Raw genomic sequence first — 20000 nt, forward strand, 5'->3', positions numbered from 1 at the left:
GAAACACGCACCCGTTTGGTTTTCTTGGAGTAGGTTTTCTTCAGCAGACGCTCTTTGACCTGCTCCTGCGTGCGCGCCATGCTGACTGACAGCTCGCTGAAGCTGTCGGCCTCCTGCTGCAGGCTCACGCGCTCCTCCACCTGGCAGTGCACAGCAGCTGTCTGCCACCTCTCCTTCTTCCCAGTCAGCTTCAGAGAGCCATTCTGCTGAGGAGAGGAGAGGGGAGGAGAGGAGAGGGGAGGAGAGGGGAGGAGAGGTTCACTGAAGGATGAAGGTAGTGTTGTGTTGGTTACATCATGTGAAGCACAGCCTAGAGTGTTCATAGAACACACACACACACACACACACACACACTTCACGACCACAAGTAAGTCCAACATGATCCCAAATTTCCTCAACTCGATCAGCATTTGCAAATGTCCAGAGAACGACCAGCATTCCCACAGTGCCCAGAGCGCCGGGGGCATCAGGACTTCCCTGTGTCCACTCATCACACCCGCTTCCTTCAGAAACGAGTCTCACTGAATCTCCCAGCCAGCGGTGGCAGGGCCTTCTGTTCAGGGATAGAGGAGGGGTGGGAAACACAAGCCACTCGTTTTTCCCTCCCAAACCAAAATAAAAAACTGGAGACATAACGAAGCCGAATATAGAGTCTTTCTGCATCGCAGCCAATCAGGTTCTCCTGAGCTCCACAGCCCTGCCCACTTCCAGCTGCTCAGAGAGAATCTATAAACACAACCACAGAATCCGCATGGGCAAACAGCCGTACGAGCACTGGGATAAACGCGCACTGGGATAAACGTGCACTGGGATAAACACAGACTGGGAATAAATGCAGACTAGGACATCTACTAGGTCACCAAAACTAAGTGACCTTGAGAGTAAACAGGCCTGCTGAAGTTTTGCTTCATGTCATATCAGGTGGTCTCCAGGCCAAAATAAAAGTTCGCACACACACTCTCGCACACACATGTGCACACACGCACACGCACGCGCACACACACGGGAACACACACACATGCACACACACACACGCACGCACACGCGCACACGGGCACACACACACGCACGCACACACGCACGCACGCACGTGCACACACGCGCACACACACGCGCGCACACACACACGGGCACACACACACGGGCACACACACGGGCACACACACGGGCACACACGTTTTACTGCACTTCTGATCGCTGGAAGGCAGACCACGGCCAAAGCAACACCAAAGTGGAGCAGACACACAACTAGTATCACCACGGCGTCTACACAAAACAAAACAAAATACACAAAACAGGCTTGGAAATCTATGAACATATGAATAGATTCAATATTTTTAAAATCAACATTAAAAGTCCGTATTGTGATATTGAGAACATGGTGTTAGTGGTAACTACTAGACAAAACTGCTTTTCTAATGTGGTATAATATTACTGTATCACATTTGGGACTCTGTGTATGTTTGTGAACGTGAAAGTCCTGAACACATGGGAACTCTACAGCGATGAGCCTCAGTCATTAAGGTACTCTGAGAATAACTCACGACACATCAACTCTCATGTTTCAGATCATAATGATCACTATATCAATTTAAATGCTGACCATCCAGACCCAACTAATATAAGTTCCTAACAGAAATTGTGTTTCACACTTCTAGTCATCAGCAGTGATCCTTGTATTCTACAGTATTCTAGTTCATTGGTATCTTGGACTCTGACCTACTGTACTGTACTAGGATGTATCTATGAGGAAATGACAAAGCATTTGTGTGTGTTGCTCTGGATAAGAGAGTCTGATAAATGCAGTATTTGTAAATGTTAGTGTAGATGTAAATGTTTTAATTCCTAATTAAGACCAAAAAACTCACAATTCAAACATCCAGACACATGTAAGCTAATGCCTTATTTTTAGGAATGTTGTGCTGAGATACGTTATGAACCTGGGAACAGCCATGTTGGGTGACACCTGACTGATCCCACTTCATTCAGCAAAGCCTGAACCTCTTGGAACAGCTGCTGGAGAGGAAATCCAGGCGTCTGGAGCATCGCGTATCCGCACTCTGCGGATCTGTGTCAAATCAGCTGTTGTTGGCTCCCAGAGGAAAACGAGCTCTTGGCCACTATGGTCACTTCCCTCCCTGTGGAATGACTCGTGTGTGTGGAGGCTCCAGCCATGTGGTGAGCATCAGACGGCCCTTACTCCAAATCACCACAGACACACAGAAAGACAAACACAAAGTGCAACGGCTCAGGCAGAGAGAGAGAGAGAGAGAGAGAGAGAGAGAGAGAGAGAGAGAGAGACAGAGTGAGAGGGAGAGAGAGAGAGAGAGAGAGAGAGGGAGGGAGAGAGAGAGAGTGAGAGAGAGAGAGAGAGAGAGAGAGAGGGAGGGAGAGAGAGAGAGAGTGAGAGGGAGAGAGAGAGAGAGAGAGAGGGAGGGAGAGAGAGAGAGTGAGGGAAAGAGAGAGAGAGTGAGAGGGAGAGAGAGAGAGAGAGAGAGAGAGGGAGGGAGAGAGAGAGGGAGGGAGGGAGAGAGGGAGGGAGAGAGAAAGAGAGGGAGAGAGAGAGAGGGAGAGAGAGAGAGTGAGAGTGAGGGGGGGAGAGAGAGAGAGGGAGGGAGAGAGAGAGAGAGTGAGAGAGAGAGAGAGAGAGAGAGAGAGAGAGGGAGGGAGAGAGAGAGAGGGAGAGAGAGAGAGTGAGAGTGAGAGAGAGGGAGGAGGAGAGAGAGAGAGAGAGAGAGAGAGAGAGAGAGAGAGAGAGAGGGAGACTTTCTGTGTCCTGCCTGCTGTGGCAGTGTATTTACTTTAGTAATTCAGTGAAGTGTTTCCACTGCCAGGTTCCTGTGGTCCTCAAGAACACAGAACTCAAGAGCATTGCACTGGAGAACATTTACATTTACGGCATTCAGCAGACGCTCTTATCCAGAGCGACTTACAAAAGTGCTTTGTCATTTACTCATAGAATATATCCAAGTACAGTATAGTAGGTTAGAATTAAAACATACCAATGAACTAGAATACTGTAGAATAGAGGGATGAATGCTTAAGGTCTATCTTAAACAATGATAAGTGCTATAAACAATAAGAGTTTGTTAAAAAGCATAAATAATACCCTACAATAGGTATTAATTTAATCAGTCAATATGGGAGCAGTGTCAGTTGTCCTTTAAATATTCCACAAATAGATGATTCTTCAGTCTGCGTTTGAAGACTGTAAGGGAACATTACACTGGAGAACACAGAACTCAAGCGTGCTGTCTAGCACTGTGACCATTTGTACTGGCCAGTCCAGTGGCTGTGGTTGGCTTACCAGGTCCTACTCAACTCAGCTTGAGACGCAGCAAGACAGAATTGAGAATGAGAAAGATACGAGACAAACCACACACACAAAGCAAGACAGCAGTGTTTTACTAATGCAGTGTTTGACTAATGCTTCTTTTCATTTGGTTAAAGAAACACATTAAAAAAATTACAAATAAATAAATCAAACTACAATCTTAAACATATGTTGTAGTGGAATGACAGAATAATAGTAAGTATGGCTCTCTGTGTGTGTGTGTGTGTGTGTGAGAGAGAGAGAGAGAGAGAGTGTGTGTGTGTGTGTGTGTGTGTGTGTGTGAGTGAGAGAGAGTGTGTGTGTGTGTGTGTGTGTGTGTGTGTGTGTGTGTGAGTGTGTGTGTGTGAGTGTGTATGCGTGTGTGTGTGTGTTTGTGTGGTTAGCTGCACCTGATCAAGGAGCAGTTTATAATCAATTGTCTCTTTTCTTCACCCAGAACCAGCTGCATGATCCCAATGAGTCTGCCTACAAACCGGCGCGTTCTACAGAAACGGCCCTCATAGCAGTGATGGAAAACTTCATGTTGCTAAAGCTGCCAAACAGTCATCTGTTTTGATTCTTCTAGAGCTTTCAGCAGCCTTTGACACAGTGAACCACAACATTCTTCTCTTTGTTCTCTCCAGGCTTGGTGTGACTGGTTCTGCTTAGAGATGGTTTCAGTCCTATCTGGAGGGACGGTCCTATCAGGTCACATGAAGAGGATCCACATCCAAACCGTGTAGACTCTCCACTGGTGTTCCACAGGGCTCAGTATTAGACCCCCTTCTCTTCTCTTTGCAAACTCGCTCTCTTGGTGATGTAATATCTTCTCATGGTTTCTCCTACCACTGCTATACTGATGACACCCAATTATTTGTTTCTTTCCCACCCTCCAACACACAGGTCTCCAGATGTATCTCAGCATGCTTGACTGACATCGCGTCATGGATGACAGCCCACCACTTGAAGCTCAACCCCAGTAAAACTGAGCTTCTGTTCATCCCAGGTACTCCCAACCCTTACCATGACCTCACTGTTTCCTTTGAGAACTCCCTGGTATCACCTTCCGAAGCTGCCCGTAGCCTGGCCGAAACTTTGGACAACTAGTTGTCCTTCTCAACTCATGTTTCTAATCTAACCCAGTCTTGCAGATTCCTCCTTTGTAACATACGAAGGATTTGGCCCTTTCTCTCGCAGGAAGCTACCCAGGTGCTTGTGCAGTCTCTTGCGATCTCAAAGCTAGAGTACTGCAACTCGCTACTTGCCATCAAACCTCTACAACTTGTCCAGAATGCAGCAGCACGACTGGTCTTCAATCATCCGAAGTTCACACGTTACTCCACTGCTGTGCTCCCTTCACTGGCTCCAAGTAGCTGCACACATCAGATTTAAAACCTCGATGCTTGCCTACAAATCCAAAAATGGACCAGCCCCTTCATACATGAGGTCAAAGGTCAAAGCCCTATCCGTACCTTGAGTACTTCGAACCTCAAGTACGGCTCGGCTTGAAATACCTTGCTTCAGGTCTCATGGACGACAAACATTGAGACTATTTTCTGTCCTGGCTCCAAGATGGTGGAATGAACTCCCGCTTACTGTCTGGACAGCAGAGTCCCTTGCAGTCTTCAAACGCAGACTGAAGAATCATCTATTTGTGGAATATTTAAAGGACAACTGACACTGCTCCCATATTGACTGATTAAATTAATACCTATTGTAGGGCACAATTTATGCTTTTTAACAAACTCTAGCACTTATTGTTTATAGCACTTATCATTGTTTAAGATAGACCTTATGTATTTTGCACTTCTAGGTATCAGCATTCATCCCTGTATTCTACAGTGTTCTAGTTCATTGGTATGTTTAATTCTAACCTACTGTACTTGGATATATTCTATGAGTAAATGACAAAGCACTTTTGTAAGTCACTCTGGATAAGAGCATCTGCTGAATGCCGTAAATGTAAAACATCTGGCAACCAAAGGTCCTTTTGGGGTATCTGGAAACCCAAGGTCCTACTCGGGTATCTGGCAACCCAAGGTTCAACTGGGGTAACTGGCAACCCAAGGTCCTATTCGGGTATCTGGCAACCCAAGGTTCTACTCAGGTATCTGGCAGCTGAGGCTCTACTGCACTGCTGTGGTCACTGAGCTGGCCTCGGCCCCCCAGTTGGTTTCCAGTGGTCCGTCTAAAACGCAACACACGATGGAGGTTTGTCTCCCAACAGGGCCTTCTGCAGCGTAGGCACGGCAACGGCTCCAGGTGGACTGCGCCAGCGCGATTGCGTTTCTGACGTGCCGTTCTCACCTGAGTGGAAGTGAATTATTTAGCAGAATGTAGAGACAAGCTGGAAACCAGCACAGCAGCACCAGGTACCAGCACAGGACAGGAATGGACATACATGGAATTATGGGTAGAACTCGCCGGCATCACTGTGACCACCAGTAGCAGTAATGGACAAATCCCACAGCCAAAGCTCTCACTGGTGTGGCGACGGTTAGTGTTGATATTCTCACAGAAACAGGAAACCGCACATGCAGGAAGTGGCTTACCACTCTGTGAGCATCAGGCGTAAAATGAGCAAGCAAAATTGGTCAGTAAAACTGCCACAAAACTACAGTAGCACCTAATTATCAAGAGCGTGACTCTAAGACACGTCATGGGGGTGTGTGAGTGTGTAGGGAAGAACACGCGAGTACACAACATCACACACGGGGTGTGTGAGCAGAACAGGAGATGAAAGTCATGATTCAATTAGCAACAGAGAGTAGAACTCACTCACATACACACACACATGGAAAATCTACCTAAAATCATATTTTATTCAGTATTTAGGGTAGGTAGATATTTATTGTATTCTGCATTTAGGATCCAAACATAATCCTACCCTAACATAACCCTACCCTATGATAACCCTGTTCGATCCTCCTTAATACAATCCAGTTGACCACTTCAGCAGTAACATCTGCTGATAATCACTTACAAAATGTTGATTCAGTATAATGGAACTAATTTATAATGTCATCACTCCACAACACCATGTCAGTGTCTCTCCTGGAGGCTTAAACACACCACTCGTTTAGCAGGATTAAATCATGAAGTCATAAACCACGTCACAACATCACGCCCAGCCAGGTTTGAGGAAGGCAGGCACTTCGCTGGTTTCCACGCCATCGCGCTCTGACACGCTCTGGAGTGTGCGGCCGTCTCTCGGCACAGACACCGCTGAACATGTTGCCTTATCTTTAAGAGGACACCTCAGACATCCTCCAGGCTCAGAACAGTTTATCACCAGAGTGATGCGTTTGAATGGTCTCCGCGGAAACACAGGGCTTATTTCACTGCCCCCCCCCTTCTGACAGACATCCGTCAGTTACAACACTTTAATGTAGGGGAATCGGCTCCTTGCCTCGAACTCACTCTCAGAGAGAGAGAGAGAGAGTGGGAGTATGCGAGTGAGAGAGAGATTTGTTACACTACTTCAAAAATATTTATCCGTGTTCTGGAGCGTCAGGGCTGTGGATATATAATAGATTTCTAAACGAGGGAGCCCATGTGTGTGTGTGCATACGCTTCAAGAGGGGGATAAATCGTGTCAGAAGAGTTGGAATTTAAACCACATTGCTTCAGCACTGCGCATGGCACTACTGCGTCCCGGCAGTCAGTAAAGACGGATGGGGCCACAAGCTCATACACACACCTTTAATTAACTCACATTGAGGGCTCTATTTACAATGACTTATGCTAAACACCCTCTGAGAACAACACGGGACGGAGTGAGTAGCGAATCCTCAGGGGTGTAAAAGCACACGGCCTGTATTTCAACTGTAACAGCCTTCTAAACGGTTTACATCGCATAACAGCGACTGTGGGGGCGTTTTATGCTTTACATCCATCTAGAGTCATTTTAAGGTCAACATGCAAATTAATGCAAATGAGAAATCTGCATGGATGATCGTGGTCTTGCTGATTAAGCCAACAGGTGCAAGGTTGCATTGTATCCTGGAACAATAGCTTCATACCCAAAGCCCCATTCTGTACGATGACCAGGCCAAGCTGCAGGTTCCAGCGTCTGTGCAGGAGTTTCTCGTTTTCCACAACCTGGCGTATGGCGGATGAGGCTGACATGAGGAACATGGTTATCACAGTCTCATGGTTATGAAGATCAGAGAAGGTGTGAGCACATTTCAGTGCATTAACGCAGGACGAGCACTCACGGGATAGTCTCTCTCTCTCAGTCTCAGTTTCAGTTATTCAGCTGATTGTAATATTCGTGTAGTAGTCAACAACCTTCTTGCGATTTAGAATTGTTCTGTTTGACGTAAGCCAGAAATCCAGGTCAGTGTTCTAGAGTTCAGCAAAGGATCGTGGGTAAAATCTGACTGGAGTGCAAATCTCCGCAGCTGCTGGGACCCGCGTGGTGTGAGGAGTGAGACCAGTCTGGGGATGTCCCAACAACTCACAGACATGGCAAAGTGGGTGGTAAAACCACAAAGAAACGTCAGTCTGGCCCATGTCAAACCACACCCTCTGCCCCGTCCATGATAAAACCACACCCTCGGTCATGCCCGTGTCAGTCCCACCCACGTCAGCCGAGGAAGCCAATCACTCACTGCCATACGCTACTCAGACAGGAGAAAGGAAAGACAGGACAAGAGACCAAACACCTAATGGAGGAAAGAACAGTCTGATTACAGCCCGAATCAGTGCAGAGTCTGATTACAGCCCGAATCAGTGTAGTCTGATTACAGCCCGAATCGGTGCAGTCTGATTACAGCCCAAATCAGTGCAGAGTCTGATTACAGCCCAAATCAGTGCAGAGTCTGATTACAGCCCAAATCAGTGCAGTCTGATTACAGCCCAAGTCAGTGTGCAGAGTCTGATTACAGCCCGAATCAGTGCAGTCTGATTACAGCCCAAGTCAGTGTGCAGTCTGATTACAGCCCGAATCAGTGCAGAGACTAATTACAGCCTGAATCAGTGCAGAGTCTGATTACAGCCCAAGTCAGTGTGCAGTCTGATTACAACCCGAATCAGTGCAGAGTCTGATTACAGCCCAAGTCAGTGTGCAGTCTGATTACAGCCCAAATCAGTGCAGTCTAATTACAGCCCGAATCAGTGCAGAGTCTAATTACAGCCCAAGTCAGTGTGCAGAGTCTGATTACAGCCCGAATCAGTGCAAAGTCTGCGGAAAAAAGAGGAAGTGTAAGCTGCCATGAAAGAGCAGGAGAGGGGGAGAGAGAGAGAGAGAGAGAGAGAGAGAAATTATGCTGACATTTCTCAGATTGCACTTAAAAAGGTACATGGGCAAAGAAGTAACACACCATGGGACAAGGTACACACAGCTGGCAATTTGTTCCCCACACTCACACACACACACACACACACACACACACACACACACACACACACACACACACACACACACACACACACACACACACGGTGGTCCCCACAAAGTCAAAAACATCAGATGTTCCTATCCTTGTGGGGACATTTGGTCCCCATGGATACACACACACATGCACACACACCCAGCCCTGGCCCACTTCCTCCTCCCACAGTGCAGTATACCAACATGGCCCTCAGATTTGCATACTTCTAGTTCCTGTGAGATTCAGAGAGTTTACATGCAGTCCTGAGAGTTCATATGAGGTAATCGACACAAAGATGTCCGACAGTTAAACATCTCACATCAGTTCCAAATATTTACCAAGTATTCACCAGATCCTCATTTTAAACGCTGCTGACATGTAAAGCAGCCAAACATTAGAGTCGTCAACACGGCATAGTCTCGGGTTCCTCTGGAGTGAGAAAACACTTCTGTGTTGTGTGATCCCTTTGGGAAGTCTTGGCATTCCGTATGATTTGCAGTTCTGAGGACATTCTGAAGGCTGTTACCGTACCAGTTCTGCTGTTTCAGTCTGAAACATAGCGCTTCCATCCTTCTCCGTGGAATCGTGGCGTTACGAGCACCAGGGCCAGACAGGCATGTACACACACACACCGGCAGTCACAAGACTCCTCGGTTACGCTCTCGATCAGCTGTCGACAACTCGTTAGAAACGCTAATTTCCTCACGAGCCTTTAGTCAGAGCGAACAGTGCCAGTTGGCAAACACACCGGAACACACACACACACACACACACACACACACACACACAGAGCTACTTAACACTGCAGAGCTCTCTTCAGCACAAAGATATACAAGTGTCTGCAACTGTGAGAATGAGACCTCAACCCCCCCCACACACACACAGTTATGTTGTCATCTAAGACCTCACCAGTTTCCCTACAGAACCATCCTGAATTTAAAGACCTTTTCCCTCATAGTGCAATGTTGCATTTTCTGGCGCACCGGAGGGAGCTCCTAGGGACCATTACATCACTTATGACACCACAACACATACACTTGACACATGGCTGACGCGTCACATGACCCCATCAGCTGAGAGCACCCCTGAGCTGTGTCCACTGGAGTTCCCACCTCCCACTGGTGCTAAACCTCCAGAGGGCCTGCTGTGGTGCAGTTAGAGCACCTCCTCCAGTACACAGGGAGTAAACAGCACCTCCTCCAGTACACAGGGAGTAAACAGCACCTCCTCCAGTACACAGGGAGTAAACAACACCTTCTCCAGTACACAGGGAGTAAACAGCATCTGCTCCAGTACACAGGGAGTAAACAACACCTTCTCCAGTACACAGGGAGTAAACAACACCTTCTCCAGTACACAGGGAGTAAACAGCACCTCCTCCAGTAAACAGAGAGTAAGCAACACCTCCTCCAGGCCACAGTACACAGGGAGTAAACAGCACCTCCTCCAGTACACAGGGAGTAAACAGCACCTCCTCCAGTACACGGGGAGTACCCAATCACTCGTTAATTAATTAACTAATCAACTAATTAACGGACTGGTTCTGGATTCTGAGCGCGTTTCTTCCCAAGTGGCCTGCAGGAGCTTTGCTCCTCCTTGTAGGAGCTGCAGGTGGAGGCGGGTAGGCTCAGAGCACACCTCCCCAGTGGAACCATAGCTGATGAAGACATCAGCTCTCGACTGTCCTAATACGCCTTGACATGGGGGGATTATGTGAGGAGGTCACCACTCATCCAATTAAGCCTATTAAAGAAACACATGGGGAAGACGAGGTTAAAGTGTGACATCCTCCCCACTGACATAGTTATTGTGTGTGTGTGTGTACACTACAAGCAAAACATCAAAGGTACCAAGATATCCATATTCCTCTCATCTCCTAGGCATTGATCTCCAGGGAGATATCACCTTTGACCTTCTTTGTTCGTCTGTGTTCAATTTATTCTCCCTTTTCTCTCTAGGGGGAGTTTTAAAAAGAAATTCACCCGGCAGTCATGCTGCCCTCTCCCTGCCAAACCCCCAAACCCCATCGGTGTTCATCATATCTATTCATTTGGTGGAGATGTTACTGGGAATACCCTCTGGAATACCGACAGCCACACACGCCCTCCATTTACACACTGTTACCCCTTATTTACATATGGTTACCCTCCATTTACAGAAGGCTTTACCACATCCTCACGTTCCTCACGTTTAAAATGAATTTCCATTTTAGTCTGTGTGAGATCACAGTCAACAAATTTTTTTTCTTTTAAATGACATCAGCTGATCTGTGCTGAGTATCATCTGTTCCTGAAACATCCGACGATGTATCACCGTATCGGCCAATACTGAGAGTCGGCTGATATATCGGTGCACCCCTGGTGGTCTCCTGCCCTGCTCGAATCCTTCACTCAAACTTCCTCCATTTGTCCAATGACAGAGTTGCAACTCTCCCATGTACTCCTCACATGCCACACACGGTGTGGAAGCTGCAGAGTGACAGAGAGGTAATCACACCAGAGTTGTAAATGGGAAAACACTCTCTCAAATACAGCAAGGTAGGCAGAGTCTCCAGTAAAGTACAAACCCCAACGAGTACCTGCACATAACACGGGGTATACTGAGATGGCGAGAGAGTGAGAAAAAGAGAGAGAGAAAGAGAGAATGAAAACACGATACAGAGGGCCACAGAGAGAGAGAGAGAGAGAGAGAGAGAGAGAGAGAGAGAGTATGTGTGAACAGATCAGGTGACCTCTGTCAGTGTAACGGATATCTCTTCACCTGAGGGTCATGACCCCAGCGTGGAGGTACAGCCGGTCCAGAGAACAGAGCAGTAGACGGCTGGACGCATGCACACACTCACGCGCACGCACACACACACAGAAACACTTCAGCATGTGTCCTCCATCCATGTATAAGAATGCAAAGTTAATGAAAACTATGTCCATCTAAGAGTGTATTAAAGGTGTGGTGAAGCATAACGTTACGTCCCTTACCTGAGTACTAGGGAGGAAGCTACTCTAGAACACATCGTGTGTGTGTGTGTGTGTGTGTGTGTGTGTGTGCTCTAATGAGAAAATATCCTTTCACTTCCTGAAGAAAAAGAACATGTTTGTACAGTTCATGCTTTTCATGATCACACACACACACCCACTCACACACACACACACACACACACACGTTCTCTCCAGGGTAATGTTTGTTCCCTGACCTCTACATGCGTGTGCCCTCCCCCCTGCTGGAGCAGGACACCCATTAGCATCCTCACTGCAGTCCCGCACACTGGGCAACAGGACCCAGTACCCGCTAACCTGGGCCCCCAGTACCCACTCACCCAGGGCCCCCAGTACCCGCTCATCTGGGCCCCCAGTACCCACTCACCCAGGGCCCCCAGTACCCACTCACCCAGGGCCCCCAGTACCCGCTCATCTGAGCCCCCAGTACCCACTCACCCAGGGCCCCCAGTACCCGCTCATCTGGGCCCCCAGTACCCACTCACCCAGGGCCCCCAGTACCCGCTCATCTGGGCCCCCGGAACCCGCTCACCAGTACCTGAGTCTCCCCCATCCCAGACATTTGCTGTAGTAAAGCACAATGCCCGAGGGCATAGGGTGGGGGAGTAGGATAGGATGTGAGAAACGTCTCACTACACGTCTGGCACTCATACAACCACCAGTCACCTGACCCAACTGACACTCATTCGGCACCACAGGCACACACGTAGGGGCATTAGGGGCTGTTAGAGGCTGTGACCCCCAAACTGGGACATAATATTGATATATATATATATATATATATATATATATATATGTATCACCGGAGAGGTCTACAGCTATATGAAAGCAATGTCTCTCACACACTCACACACACAGCTTTTGAAACAACAGATCCACAAGCACCTCTTATTAGTTAACAGTACTAAGCAACAACAGATTATGATTTGTTTGTTTATGTAATCATTTATTTGGTTCCGCCAACACAAACAGCTCTGCAACTGGACTGTTGCCAAGCAACACAAATACTGTCCCGCACAGGGACTTGCTACTCTGTATAGGTTTGCATCACGACAGGTCATCAACCAGGGAAATAAGAGTGAGTCCGATGAGTTAATAGTGAACTGTGTTCTGATCTATAGGTAAGGTTTGTTAATGTAACGAGTTAATAGTGAAGTGTGTTCTGATCTAATAATAGTGAAGTGTGTCCTGATCTAATATAGGTAACGCTCATTAATGTAACAAGTTATTCGGACACACCTGTGTAGTGGAGGGATATGTGTGTCGTTCAGAGTCTCAGTGCGGTTATACTCTATATTAGCGCTCATGGAATATCTCTCGTCCAATCAAATTACTTGGTTGGAACTAACTGTTGTGCAAAAAAACAGACAGACAAACAAATAAATACGTTTTACATATTTTAAATATTTAATACTAATTTATTACATTTAGAAGCATCCTCTCTCTCATTATGTAATTAATGTGAGCAAAGCTTGCTAAGAGCAAGGGAACATGTGCCAGTACAGAGGCTTGTCCATCATCTCCACTGGCTAGATTTCAGATCAATTACAACACAAAAACAGTAAGTACAAACAAACAATTACCAAACAGAACAATAGGGCCTCTACTAGCTGCTCATGAAGTGCACGCACACACACACACACTCACTTTCTATCATACATGTGAGTGCTCATCCAATCACAAATGCTGCCAAAATCACTGAGTATTTATTTCACTGCCAATAATTCCTACTATTAAAACATCTCTGAAAAAGTGGTGTGTGAGTGAGAGAGAGAGAGAGAGAGTGTGTGTGTGTGTGTGTGTGTGTGTGTGTGTGTGTGTGTGTGTGTGTGTGTGTGTGTGGAGGGGGGGGTTTGGTGTTGTCACCTCCTGGTACGGAACACACTGAGTGTTGTACCACACTCTACAGCTGCTAAGCACACTATGTGTGTGTGCATGTGTGTGTGTGTGTGTGTGTGTGTGTGTGTGTGTGTGTGTGCCCCCAAAACAAACTCATATACACAAGCACACAACACAAGTCTCATGCATACACAGCTCAATGAAACAGACTCCGACACAAAACACAGAACAATACAATGAAACTGTCAAACAAAAACACACAGCAACACAACAAACTCATGCATAACAACTTCAGTTCTCCCTACCATGAGTTCAGACAGACACCACAGTGAAACAACCTCAAACATACAAAAATATAGCAATTATAAAATCAAATACACTAAAGGCAATAAAACACAGAAGCAAAATAAACAAATTAAAATGCACAAAAAACATATAAACACAAGCACAAACACCCAGCAATTCCATTGAACAAACATCCATAATTACCAACATACAGACACAACAAAAACCCAGGAAACACAGTCATAATCATGACTAAATATCACATAATAAAACTCAAATACAAAAGTACCCTCCAGTAAAACAGTACACAAAACACACTATAAACAATGAAAACAAATAAAAAACACAGTTTAGGGTCAGAGAAATAATGGTGTGTCCACGCAGCAGCAGTTAACTAAACAACATATGTTTACCAAACAACATTAGTTTACTAAACATCACCTGTTTACCAAACATCAGTTTACTAAACATGTTTACCAAACATCAGTTTACTAAGCATGTTTACCAAACATCATCTGTTCACTCTACAACATCTGCTTACCAAACTTCTGTTTACCAAACATCATTGCCATAATGTCGGAAATGGGTCTCATTCTAATGGTGATTGGATTAGGAGCTGGATGATAATTAGTCCACATACCAGTGATCATGGTGCCCATAAACCTGAGTGGAGAGCAGTTAGCACCATCCTGGAGCGGATGGGGCAGGTGGAGGAGTGGATGGGGCAGGTGGAGCTGCAGACAGAGGAGCATCCTAAACATTCCTGCTTCAAAGACTTTCATTACCAACTCCACACCTGAGAGGAGGAAGCCTGCCTGTGCGCTGGTGAATGCGGAGAAATGTTGGCCGTGTTAATTCAAACACGGAGCCCAGCAGATTAAACAGCTGTCACCTGAGGCCTTCATATCCGGCAGAACGGAGGAGACGTGGAGCTGAACGTTTTCAGATAGGAAGCTTGTTCAGGTGGAGAAAACAACTCAGAAAGGTCTGTACACACTACACGTAGCACTGTGACTCAGCGTTCAGTACTTCTATAAAACTTGATTTGATATACAAATAAATGTGTACACACACATCCTGACCCCCACAGTGCATGAGGCACAGGCAAACTTGCACATGCTCAAATACACAATCATCTAACTTCCCATTTACGCTCTTTCTCTGTCTGTCTTTCTGACACCACAACAATCACTCTTCTTATCAGAATAAAGTGCCTGTAGCCGTTTAACAGCCTTTTAACACAGATCTGAAAACCAGGTCAATACAACGCATCATTTCTGACAGAGAGAGAGAGCTGTAACTCCCGTTTTGCTGCCGACACACCGGAAAAGAGAGTGGTGTCAGAATCCCTCTAATCAAACTACGCCATGCGCTGTTGTCTTAACCAGGACAAGAGTATACATTTACATTTATGGCATTTGTCTGACGCTTTTATCCAAAGTGACTTACTGTTACGACTGAGTACAGCTTGAGTAATTGAGGGTTAAGGGTCTTGCTCAGGGGCCCAAGAGGATATGATATATTCATATGAGTTTTGTTTACATCTTTGAGTTGATGGTAAATATTTGCCATTCTCCTGTGGACAGCTGCTAGCATTCTGCGGGGGCGTGAACACACGGCTCAGTGTTTACGTTGTGTTACCGGTCACCTGTTTCATTTAGTCCATGCCGCTCCCAGGTGGTGTGGATGTTAGAATCTGATTCTGTTTAGACTGATTTAAGCCCTGTTCTGTTTCACGACTATTGTCGGTCACCGTTATCTTACGTGGCTTTGTCATATAATTTTCATATAATTCATATAATTAGCGCACTTTTATGTTTGTTTTCATTAATTTTTGTCAATTTTCTTTAAACTCTTCAGGTGTGTCTTTGCTTTGCTGACGATATGAGTGTGAAGGTAAGGTGTTGAAGAATTAAAAAGCAACGCTGAATCATTTTATAACAATGTACCATTTTGTGCTTTGGTCCAGACCATGGGGCTGAGCTACAAATCTACAATGACCTTCATTACATGAAGATGCCCCAGAGTTCTGGTCTGAACCTGCTAGAACTTGCTCCAACACCTGAGCTTGGTTCAGCCAGAGGGAACAGGGTGACGGAGAGAGCAACACTAGTACACACACACACAAACACACACACACACGCACACGCACACACACACACACACACTGAGGGTCACTGTACTACCCAAGTGTGAGGATGTCCATTACAGGTTTAACCTGAATGAGAGATTATAGCGCAAACTTAACAGTCTACACAGTCAAACCACACACGCTCTCTCACACATACACATACACACACACGCACACACACACACACACTTCTGCCACTGAAGGGGAATAATTAATGACTGTGTATACTGCTCTGTTTGTCTAATTAGTTGAATTGTAGAAGTACAGTAATATCCTTACAGAACCAGGAAGACGAGAGAGAGAGAGAGAGTGAGTGAGTGAGTGAGTGAGTGAGTGGACCTGATAGAAGGCAAATGTTCTAATCCACACACAAAATCAGGATAGCAGGACTGGAAGACCCACTCCACTGATCAGCAGAGAGTGGCTTCGGTTCGGAATCACACAACAGGATTCCACAGGGAAGGGAATAAGGTGACTGGGAGAGACACTGCACAGCAGGGATTAGCCTCCGCAATCCCACAGCACTCCAGGGTTTAGTGTACTGAAGTATTCCAGCACTCCAAGATTTAGTGTTATGGAATCCCACAGAGCTCCATGGTTCCAACTCAGAAGTGAAAGAACAGCAGGGTTTGGTTTTCAAGGGTTAGGGATTGTGTTAGGGGTTATGGGTTATGTTAGGGGTAGGGGTAATGGGTTAAGGTTAGGGGTTATGGGTTGTGTTAGGGGTAGGGGTAATGGGTTAGCTGTTAGTGGTTATGGTTAGAGGTAATAAGTTAAGGGTAATGGGTTAAGGTTAGGGGTAATGGGTTAGGGGTTATGGGTTATGTTAGGGGTAGGGGCAATGGGTTAAGGTTAGGGATAATGGGTTAGGGGTTATGGGTTATGTTAGGGGTAGGGGCAATGGGTTAAGGTTAGGGATAATGGGTTAGGGGTTATGGGTTATGTTAGGGGTAGGGGCAATGGGTTAAGGTTAGGGGTTATGGGTTAGGTTAGGGGTAGGGGCAATGGGTTAAGGTTAGGGATAATGGGTTAGGGGTTATGGGTTAGGTTAGGGGTAGGGGCAATGGGTTAAGGTTAGGGATAATGGGTTAGGGGTTATGGGTTAGGTTAGGGGTAGGGGCAATGGGTTAAGGTTAGGGATAATGGGTTAGGGGTTATGGGTTAGGTTAGGGGTAGGGGCAATGGGTTAAGGTTAGGGGTAGGGGTAATGGGTTAAGGTTAGGGGTTATGGGTTATGTTAGGGGTAGGGGCAATGGGTTAGCTGTTAGCGGTTATGGTTAGAGGTAATAAGTTAGGGGTAATGGGTTAAGGTTAGGGGTTATGGGTTAGGGGTTATGGGTTAGGTTAGGGGTAGGGGCAATGGGTTAGCTGTTAGTGGTTATTGTTAGAGGTAATAAGTTAGGGGTTAGGGGTTAGGGGTTAAGGTTAGGGATAATGGGTTAGGGGTTATGGGTTGTGTTAGGGGTAGGGGTAATGGGTTAAGGTTAGGGATAATGGGTTAGGGGTTATGGGTTGTGTTAGGGGTAGGGGTAATGGGTTAAGGTTAGGGATAATGGGTTAGGGGTTATGGGTTGTGTTAGGGGTAGGGGTAATGGGTTAAGGTTAGGGATAATGGGTTAGGGGTTATGGGTTGTGTTAGGGGTAGGGGCAATGGGTTAAGGTTAGGGGTTATGGGTTAGGTTAGGGGTAGGGGCAATGGGTTAAGGTTAGGGATAATGGGTTAGGGGTTATGGGTTAGGTTAGGGGTAGGGGCAATGGGTTAAGGTTAGGGATAATGGGTTAGGGGTTATGGGTTAAGTTAGGGGTAGGGGCAATGGGTTAAGGTTAGGGATAATGGGTTAGGGGTTATGGGTTAGGTTAGGGGTAGGGGCAATGGGTTAAGGTTAGGGATAATGGGTTAGGGGTTATGGGTTATGTTAGGGGTAGGGGCAATGGGTTAAGGTTAGGGGTTATGGGTTAAGTTAGGGGTAGGGGCAATGGGTTAAGGTTAGGGATAATGGGTTAGGGGTTATGGGTTAAGTTAGGGGTAGGGGCAATGGGTTAAGGTTAGGGATAATGGGTTAGGGGTTATGGGTTAGGTTAGGGGTAGGGGCAATGGGTTAAGGTTAGGGGTAGGGGCAATGGGTTAGGTTAGGGGTTATGGGTTATGTTAGGGGTAGGGGCAATGGGTTAGCTGTTAGCGGTTATGGTTAGAGGTAATAAGTTAGGGGTAATGGGTTAAGGTTAGGGGTTATGGGTTAGGGGTTATGGGTTAGGTTAGGGGTAGGGGCAATGGGTTAGCTGTTAGTGGTTATTGTTAGAGGTAATAAGTTAGGGGTTAGGGGTTAGGGGTTAAGGTTAGGGGTTATGGGTTAGGGGTTATGGGTTAGGTTAGGGGTAGGGGCAATGGGTTAGCTGTTAGTGGTTATTGTTAGAGGTAATAAGTTAGGGGTTAGGGGTTAGGGGTTAAGGTTAGGGATAATGGGTTAGGGGTTATGGGTTGTGTTAGGGGTAGGGGTAATGGGTTAGCTGTTAGTGGTTATTGTTAGAGGTAATAAGTTAGGGGTTAGGGTTAGGGGTTAGGGGTTAGAGGTTAGGGGTTAAGGTTTGGGGTTAAGAATTGCCCTGCTACTCTCCTTACTCTCACACACCAGTTCAACTCAGGAAGGAGCCCAGAGCAGAACTGTAGATCTGAACACACAGGCACACACTCAAGCACATGGCCACTCATCATCAAAATCCCAAGTGTTGAATAAACTTCCAGTGTTTCACTTCCAGAGTGTTTCATTTGTGACCAGCTGGACGTAACTGAGCTGTAGGTGTTAATTCAAGGCTGAGGGACTCGTGGTGTGAACAGCTGGTCTGTGGTGAAGGTCTGTAGAAGGTTCTGTGTTCACACTGCATCCTCTAACTTCCCACGTCTTTTTCAGGAACATCCCGACATGTATATAAGATTCATGCCGCGTTTCTCCTGCGCTGTACGTGTACACACCGTGTGCTTTGGTATGTTGCATTTTGGTTGTACCGAGACATGAAAACGACCTAATCACCTCATTCTTATGGTCCGGCCATGATGACAGCACTGATGTGATAATGAATGCTGACTGTGCGCTCACTGTGCGTGTGTGTGTGTGTGTGTGTGTGTGTGTGTGTGTGTGTGTGTGTGTGCTAGCATTTCTGACCTTCATTGATGAAGCTGGTTCGTAATGATCTTCAAACACACTGGCTCAGACTGACCATTCACATCCCTGCTCAGGCAGGACAAAGAATCATGGGTAACTTCTTAGTGCCAGCAGCTATCAGACACTATCACACGTCATACATTAGCACCTATGAGACATTAGCAGCTATCAGACATTAGCACGTGTCAGACATTAGCACACGTCAGACATTAGCACACGTCAGACACTAACAGCTATCAGACACTAACAGCTATCAGACACTATCACACGTCAGACATTAGCACCTATGAGACATTAGCACACGTCAGACATTGGCAGCTATCAGACATTAGCACACGTCAGACATTAGCAGCTATCAGACATTAGCACACGTCAGACATTAGCAGCTATCAGACATTAGCACACGTCAGACATTAGCACACGTCAGACACTAGCACACGTCAGACATTGGCAGCTATCAGACATTAGCTCCTATCAGACATTAGCACACGTCAGACATTAGCAGCTATCAGACATTCGCACACGTCAGACACTAGCAGCTATCAGACATTAGCAGCTATCAGACATTAGCACACGTCAGACATTAGCACACATCAGACATTAGCAGCTATCAGACATTAGCACACGTCAGACATTAGCACACGTCAGACACTATCACACGTCATACATTAGCACCTATGAGATATTAGCACACGTCAGACATTAGCAGCTATCAGACATTAGCACATGTCAGACATTAGCAGCTATCAGACATTAGCACACGTCAGACACTAGCACACGTCAGACACTAGCACATGTCAGACATTGGCAGCTATCAGACATTAGCTCCTATCAGACATTAGCACACATCAGACATTAGCAACTATCAGACACTAGCACACGTCAGACACTAGCACACGTCAG

The 20000-nt window shown here is 46.4% G+C and overlaps 1 protein-coding gene across 19 annotated transcripts in view; it reads right to left on the minus strand.

Annotated features, from left to right (window-relative positions):
* fbrsl1 (fibrosin-like 1) overlaps window positions 1-20000 on the minus strand; it is a 211314-nt gene that overhangs the window by 168123 nt on the left and 23191 nt on the right. For 14 of the 19 annotated variants that reach the window (XM_035530305.2, XM_035530315.2, XM_035530310.2 and 11 more), the window contains exon 2: window positions 12-206. The exons of 1 other annotated variant lie outside the window; for it this stretch is intronic. In XM_035530305.2, the coding sequence (XP_035386198.1) occupies window positions 12-206 (195 nt within the window). The remainder of the gene's footprint in view (window positions 1-11; window positions 207-20000) is intronic. 4 more of the 19 variants (XM_081714885.1, XM_081714884.1, XM_035530303.2 and 1 more) reach the window with 1 other exon arrangement.

This window comes from Electrophorus electricus, chromosome 5, assembly GCF_041902795.1.
Source record: "Electrophorus electricus isolate QZ-2024a chromosome 5, ASM4190279v1, whole genome shotgun sequence".
NCBI lineage: Eukaryota > Metazoa > Chordata > Actinopteri > Gymnotiformes > Gymnotidae > Electrophorus > Electrophorus electricus.